Here is a 7,449-nt window from a genome sequence, read left to right on the forward strand (position 1 = left end):
TATAAGCATATACATATATATATATATATATATATATATATATATATATAAATATATGAATATACATATTTACATATACATGTATATATATATACATACACACACACACACACACACATATATATATATAAATATACATATACCTATATATAAGCGGATATATATATATATACATATACATGTATATATATATATATATATATATACATACACACACGCACACACACACACACACACACACACACACACACACACGCACACACATACACACACACACACACATACACACACACACACACACATATATATATATATAATGTCCATCTCTCACTCACCCACTCACTCCAACACCCATATGTATTCATAAGTATGCATCGTCAAGAATGATTATAAATTATTACACTTTGCATTTTTGCTTTGAAAGAAGCTACAAACTCAAAGCGCTTCAACCATCTTAACTGGGATATAGATGTGTATCGACATGTGTGGGAGTTTAAGATTGAGTACATCACATAAGCAATTCTGTATCACATTTAATTTACTGTTCTATCCTACCTGTCTTAGGAGCTAGATATACGTGGATATCTATACAAAACCGCACGAGTATAATATTTTTAATCATATTTATTACAAACATCTATTGCACAGTAACCCGTCAGCGATAGAAGCGACCTTAGTGGTGATTCTGCCTTTATAATACGATCACGCATCCTTTGCATGAAATATCGTACTTTACTGCACTTCCATCTCCCTCTTTCAGGAGCTGTTTGTGTATATCTGTTTGTGCCTAGAATATTGAACAAGCGTCTTTGTATTACAAGCAATATAACTTACTGCAATCTTACCCTAATACCCAGAATATTACACAAGCGTCTTTGTATCAATCAATACAACTCAATGCAATCTTACCAAATGCGCTAGGGGCAGTATGTGTAAACTTGTATGCTCAGAATATCAGGTAATCCTCCTTTCCATCACTTTCATTATCCTTCACCGTACTTGTAACATCTGTAGAAGACATCTGAATGTGTATATCGTACACAAGCATCCTTTGCACATACTTTCTACGATATATTGCACACATACAACAGTTGTCTTCGGAGCTATTTGCATGCACCAAAGCAACCTCCACATTACCATAATCATAAGTCACGTTTACATCACACTCGTAATACTTAACTGTACTTTTACCCACCTGTGTTAGGGGCTATCTCAGTACGGTTGTCATTTCCTGGTGCTGTCCAAGGAAACCGGACGAGAGATTGGTAACCAGTCACCTCGTCATCTATATTCATGTCTACTATGTAAATATATTTCTCGTTACGTGATATGTAGTATATCACAGTAATATATATATATATATATAAAGAGAATAAAGAGTGTGTAAGGTATAGTAATGAATATAAAGAGAATAAAGAGTGTGTAAGGTATAGTAATGAGATTGAGTCGGGCCAGTACTTGTGAGTTGTGCTAGACCTTGCGTCGTTTTCTTTTGGTGTTATATATATAACTATTAAAAATCATAGCCTTCTAAATTCGACACAAAGGCAATGATCGAGTAACCTGTTCCATATAGTGTCCGTGTGCTGTGAGTTGTGATGGTAACTTGGTACATTTCAGCGGCAAGATATATTTGGAAAGAGTGAAATTTGGCGCTCAAATTGAGACCTAAGACCGAGAGGCTATTAACAGACACTTGTTGGGTGACTGGTCAGCGATGTCGTGTGAGCACAGCAGTCACTCAGCAGTCAATGCTATTTGTCGTTGCCCTGCTTGTACTTTTTTTAGCAGTCAATGCATTGTATTACATTTTAAACAAAGTGCGTATGTAAATATTGTCAGTATAGGTCCTTCTTATAACGTATACGTATACGTGTACCCACACAACTATTGTATAGTCCGTCCCGGGTTACCGTATCGTTCGCATGCTCGATTTTGTGGATCCTGAGTTGAGCAGATGGAGTGTAGAATGGAATTTGACTCCGAATCTCACTGTGATATGAGTTTATTTAGTGCCACGTAGCCAAATTAATACACTACTGCATCACTACGTGGGATTCTTACCCGCGTGACCGATTGATTGCAGAAGCAGTCGCCGCATACAATATATATGCAAATATCAAATAGCAGCTTTTGCGAATCAGCCCGTCAAGCTTGAACAAGCGGGACTTCCAATTTAAAAGTATATAGGTGTACAATAGATCTGATAGAAATGGAAATGTGATCAACGGTTCATCTAATATTTCGGAACACCTACATATCAGTTCTGCTTGTCGTGAGTTAAATAGCGAAGGTTCAACACCGTGGCAACCCACTTACCAAGCTACTCTGAAGAATATCACACTTTCAGTATCAAGCAGTGGTCAGCCTACTTGTACCTTCCACTTGGGGGCTCATCAAGGGATTCAACTGCAATAACATACACACAGCTGTGAACACAGGCGGGTGGCAAGGCACGTGGGTGTAGCACACAACACAGACATTGACACACAGTCCTTAATACACACACACGTGTCCAGCAACACTACAACCACACACGTTTACAAACACAGCCTGAGAACACAGAGACCATGACGGTATCTGTGGACGATGTAGCGCATACTCTGCAGCTCACACGTGCAGCCAATGCTGACCTGCACAGGGTGTTGGCTGAGGTCAATGCGCTTTTCGACACTCTAAAAATGGTAGGTATCTAGTTTTAGAATTCATTGTATATCTTCAGTTTATTCTATTCATATTAGTCTGTGGCAGGAGTGGCGTGCTGTGCTTTTGTAGTGTAACGTGATAGAGGTCAATGTACTGTTCGTAACACTGAATGTAGTAGGTATCTAGTATATAGTCACACGATAGAGCTTGTGACTATGGTAGTTTATTATAGGAAGGTCTTGTTATGATATTGGATTGTCAATGTACTGTTCGTAACACTGAATTAACAGGTATCTAGTATATAGTCACATGATAGAGCTTGTGACTATGGTAGTCTATTATAGGAAGATCTTGTTATGTTATTGGATTGTCAATGTACTGTTCGTAACACTGAATGTAGTAGGTATTTAGTATATAGTCACATGATAGAGCTTGTGACTATGGTAGTCTATTATAGGAAGATCTTGTTATGTTATTGGATTGCACCGTGGCCGAGGTCAATGTACTATTAGACACCCAGAGAACGGTAGGTATCTAGTTTAGATCTACTTCGTATAGTGTTACGCCTATACTAGGTGGCTAAAGGAATGCCGCGATGTGTTGTTCTATTGTACCGAACGAGTGCATATCTCAACCCAACGCAAAGCGCACGTGTCGCTTCCTTTCGCTTTGGGCGCTGAGTGTCAACTAGTCTTGTGTGTTGTGTCGTTGTGCTACCTGTCAGCTGTCAGATACATCCACAAGGGCCGCCCATTTCACCTATCTACTTCTAGTACGTGCACATGCTAATACGTAGTCCTGATCGTGCGATGGAAGTACCAACCAGAGGCTACATCTACTTTGTACGTGCAGCTATATGGAAATCAATACGTACCATGAACACCTGCATAGATGTGTGAGTATAGCCAAGTGTACGTACACCTGCATAGATGTGTGAGTATAGACGAGTATAAATACACCTGTATAGATGTGTGAGTATAACCAAGTGTACATCACCTGTATAGATGTGTGAGTATAACCAAGTGTACATACACCTGCATAGATGTGTGAGTATAGCCAAGTGTATGTACGCCTGCATAGACGTGTGAGTATAGCCAAGTGTACATATACCTGCATAGACGTGTGAGTATAGCCAAGTGTACATACACCTGCATAGACGTGCGAGTATAGCCAAGTGTACATACACCTGCATAGACGTGTGAGTATAGCCAAGTATACAGTATCTCAGCGCGATGGCCCTTTTGCCCTACTACGGGCAAGTTGTAGGTGAGCCAGCAGATTTTGCTAGCACATCTGCGCAGAGATTGGTTATAGGTTCAGTGCTCGTGATCACGCACAGCTACATCCATACAAGGCATTCAGCCCGGGTGATATGTGCATGCACATGTGCCTTTGTGTGTGTTTGATTGAGACTCCCTCCAATGCGCCACTGCCCTGCCTCAGTGTGTGATGTGACTCTTCTGATTTCGGTCGTTCTGGTGTTCGGCAGTACAAACTGTTCAATCCGCAGACCAACGACGAACAGGCAGTGGGCGTAGAGCAAGAGCCAGGCACCGCCAATAACAGTAAGTCATTCATGTGCGCATTGAATAACAGTAAGTCACTCCATGTACGCATTGAATAACAGTAAGTCACTCCATGTACGCATTGAATAACAGTAAGTTACTCCATGTACGCATTGAATAACTGTAAGTCACTCCATGTGCGCATTGAATAGCAGTAAGTCACTCCATGTACGCATTGAATAACAGTAAGTCACTCCATGTACGCATTGAATATCAGTAAGTCACTCCATGTACGCTTTGTAGTCAGTGTATATATATTCACCTGCAAAAGCGCAAACTTACACACCCCATCTGTCCACACTGATACATTTGTTGTCTGCAGCAGGTTAAGTTATGCTATGATTGAACTTTTTCGCTGGCAGTTGCGCCGCCAGCTGTAGTTTGATTTATAGATATCCTTGATCAATGTGTTCATGCTGCCACGTAATTGCAATCATCACTGTTGTAGATTACCACACACACGCGTCCTTTCACACCTGTTTGATGGTCAGCTGTCTATTCTTCTCATCCCCACACAGTTCGTCGTATTCCTATCACTACCTACTATATATGCTCGCATTAGCCTATACGTATACATAGTCAGTTATGGATATATATATTTATATGTATTCATATACTAACGTACATATCACTACACCCGCGTATCTATCCTCGTGGTCATTGGTATATGCTTAGAGACACTCAAGCGCTCTGAATCACAACGGAAGGACACCACAGAAGACGGGGCAAAATCCAATGAAGAATTCAACGAGAGATTAGCCAAACGACTAGAATCGTACAATACCGCAATTCAGCAATTGCGGGACCACTTGCAAGCTATAAATAGAATCTGCCCGGCAGAGTGGGTGGGGAGGAAAGAGAAGGTTGTACTCACGGAACAATCCGAGATGAGTGCCGCAGATACCGCCAAATACCTACAGCTGGAGGCACAGAGGAACCACCTGAGAGTGGTAGGTAGAATGCAAGGATACACCTGTTACGCCTATGTACACTCACGAAGACTCATGTGCTGCTGTAGCGCCTTGCTTATAGTTTGCTTGCCTGTTGTTGGTACTTTATATGTACATGGCAGTAAAGCATCTGGGCTTTCTCATAGCATTGGCTGCCGAGCTGTTGCGTCTGACTGACTTTGCGTGGTCGAGTGCAGATACTGTATTAGTAAGCACTGCCACAGCTGTTGCCGCCTATGCAGTCGCACTGTGCAGTTGTGTTGTACATTCGCTGTTCGGTCAAACCGTTTGAGTAGTTTGTGTTTGTTCGTTTGTAGGTGCGGCTGATTGTTCATAGCAGACTGTGGGTGTCGAATATTGAAGTAATATTCGTCTCGGAACATTGTATCAGCATCATGGGTGAGTGGCAATGTGGGAAGTGTGTGATCTGAGGAGCCTTAGGGTTTAGGTTTTTAGGGTTTTAGGTATCAGCATAATGAGTGTGTGGTAATGTGGGAAGTATGTGATCTGAGGAACGTTCGTATCTTGCGTATGTATGAATTTAGTATATCATTGGGGATATGAACAAGTAAGTGTGTTCCAAGAGAAATTGAGTGTTTATGATCGGGTTTTAGAGCTGGATATAAACCTTGCCATATAAATCCCGACTCTAGTGTGGCGGCTGCATATCTATGACTACTGCTCAATCGCGGAAACCGTAGCTGATGAAAGTAGAAGCAACAGAAGGCGTGTGATCACCAATCAGTGGTAACTGCTGTCTACCCAATTTTTACAAATGTGTGGCTTATCTGGAGGAGCAGCCAGTCACTTCTGTGTGTCACGGGGGGAAATGGAGTGGTCGCAGAGACGGTCGCATACGAGGAGTGGTTGTTTGAGGTCTACTTACAGACACGTATACGGATAGGGACATATCTATGGGCCTGTTGATGGTCACGTGCATAGAAAATTAAGATTCATTCGCATTATTCGATTCACCACAGCCCCAGTATACTGCTCCAATGAGCAGTCGATGTGCTAATGCTTGGCTCTGCTTGCTTTCATAAACAATTTGCAGGAGTTGGAGAAGCGCAACACACACCTGACGGTCGCAATTGCGCAGCTGAGGAACATCTCGTCTGTCATGGCTACCACCAGCAACGTACGCCAGCTGTGATTTAGCAGCGCTATATACACAAGCGGGTGCACGTGTCAGATGCACATGTGGGATGAGATATTCGCTACATTATAGTAATAGATTATGCGGACCAATTACAGGTGTATGAGATATTATAAACTTAGAAGTGGTCGACCAAGTCAGATGTTTGGGCAAGAATGGCCGCTAGATTCCTATTGAATACTTGCGGTTGGAATAGCATATAGCATCTGCAACCATAAAATGATGAAGTTGCCACCGCCATCAAATGCGAGTATAAGATGACACAATTTCAGATAGATATATGGACAAGTGTTGATTCCACTCTATGCCTGTGCTTCCACATATGTACCGAAAAGTTCAGTCAGGGTTGCTGTCTTTGCTAGCAGAGAATGATGAAATGGGGTGACCATTTTCCTGTTGCAATCGATAACTGTGTGTTGACAGACGTGTTTGCGGGATTCTTATATGTGAACTTTCAGTGATACATATGGTTGTAATGGTAATAGCCAGACTTATGCATTGCATATATATGGTATATAAAAAGTATATGATCTATATGTGTATAGGAAGGGGTTCTATACACAGATATGAATCTTTGTATATATTGTATATAGAAATACATAGAACTTTCAGTGATACTTGCAATGGTACTGGTCAGACTTTTGAATATGTATAGGAAGGAAATCTGTATACAGATAAGAATAAATAACTCTCTGAACTTTCCAGGTCTTGGGGTTTAGCTGCAAGATAAGGGTGCGGTCAAAGTTTGCTGGAAGTCGCGCCTTCAAACAACCACTCATACAAGTAGAATAAAGCGATGGGAAAACTAGTGAACGCAGTCACGTACGAGTGATCTTAAAGGGTTTAGGGTTTAAAATCACCACCACTTTGCTTTCTGCTATTCTTATGACCACTTTACTTTCTGCTGTTCTTATTACCACTTTGCTTTCTATTAATCGTATGACCACTTTACTTTCTGCTGTTCTTATGACCACTTTGCTTTCTGCTGTTCTTATGACCATTTTGCTTTCTGCTGTTCTTATGACCACTTTACTTACTGCTGTTCTTATGACCACTTTGCTTTCTGCTGTTCTTATGACCACTTTGCTTTCTGCTGTTTTTATGACCACTTTACTTACTGCTGTCCTTATGG

The 7,449-nt window shown here is 41.2% G+C and overlaps 1 protein-coding gene across 1 annotated transcript; it reads left to right on the forward strand.

Annotated features, from left to right (window-relative positions):
• Window positions 1–1,809: 1,809 nt before the first annotated feature.
• SARC_04008 (hypothetical protein) lies at window positions 1,810–6,557 on the forward strand. The gene is made up of 4 exons (XM_014302185.1): window positions 1,810–2,684; window positions 4,136–4,211; window positions 4,887–5,161; window positions 6,216–6,557. Exons 1-4 carry the CDS (start codon window positions 2,571–2,573, stop codon window positions 6,312–6,314), a joined length of 564 nt encoding a protein of 187 aa, XP_014157660.1. The 5' UTR covers window positions 1,810–2,570; the 3' UTR covers window positions 6,315–6,557.
• Window positions 6,558–7,449: the final 892 nt, after the last annotated feature.

The sequence above is a fragment of the Sphaeroforma arctica genome, assembly GCF_001186125.1.
Source record: "Sphaeroforma arctica JP610 unplaced genomic scaffold supercont1.215, whole genome shotgun sequence".
In the NCBI taxonomy this organism is placed as follows: Eukaryota; class Ichthyosporea; order Ichthyophonida; genus Sphaeroforma; species Sphaeroforma arctica.

Excerpts from the sequence above, each read along its gene's own strand:
- SARC_04008 (XM_014302185.1), top strand. The coding sequence starts at position 2,571 with ATGACGGTATCTGTGGACGATGTAGCGCATACTCTGCAGCTCACACGT. Across the intron at positions 2,685-4,135 it reads TTTTCGACACTCTAAAAATG|TACAAACTGTTCAATCCGCA; the intron begins GTAGGTATCTAG and ends GGTGTTCGGCAG. Across the intron at positions 5,162-6,215 it reads AGAGGAACCACCTGAGAGTG|GAGTTGGAGAAGCGCAACAC; the intron begins GTAGGTAGAATG and ends AACAATTTGCAG.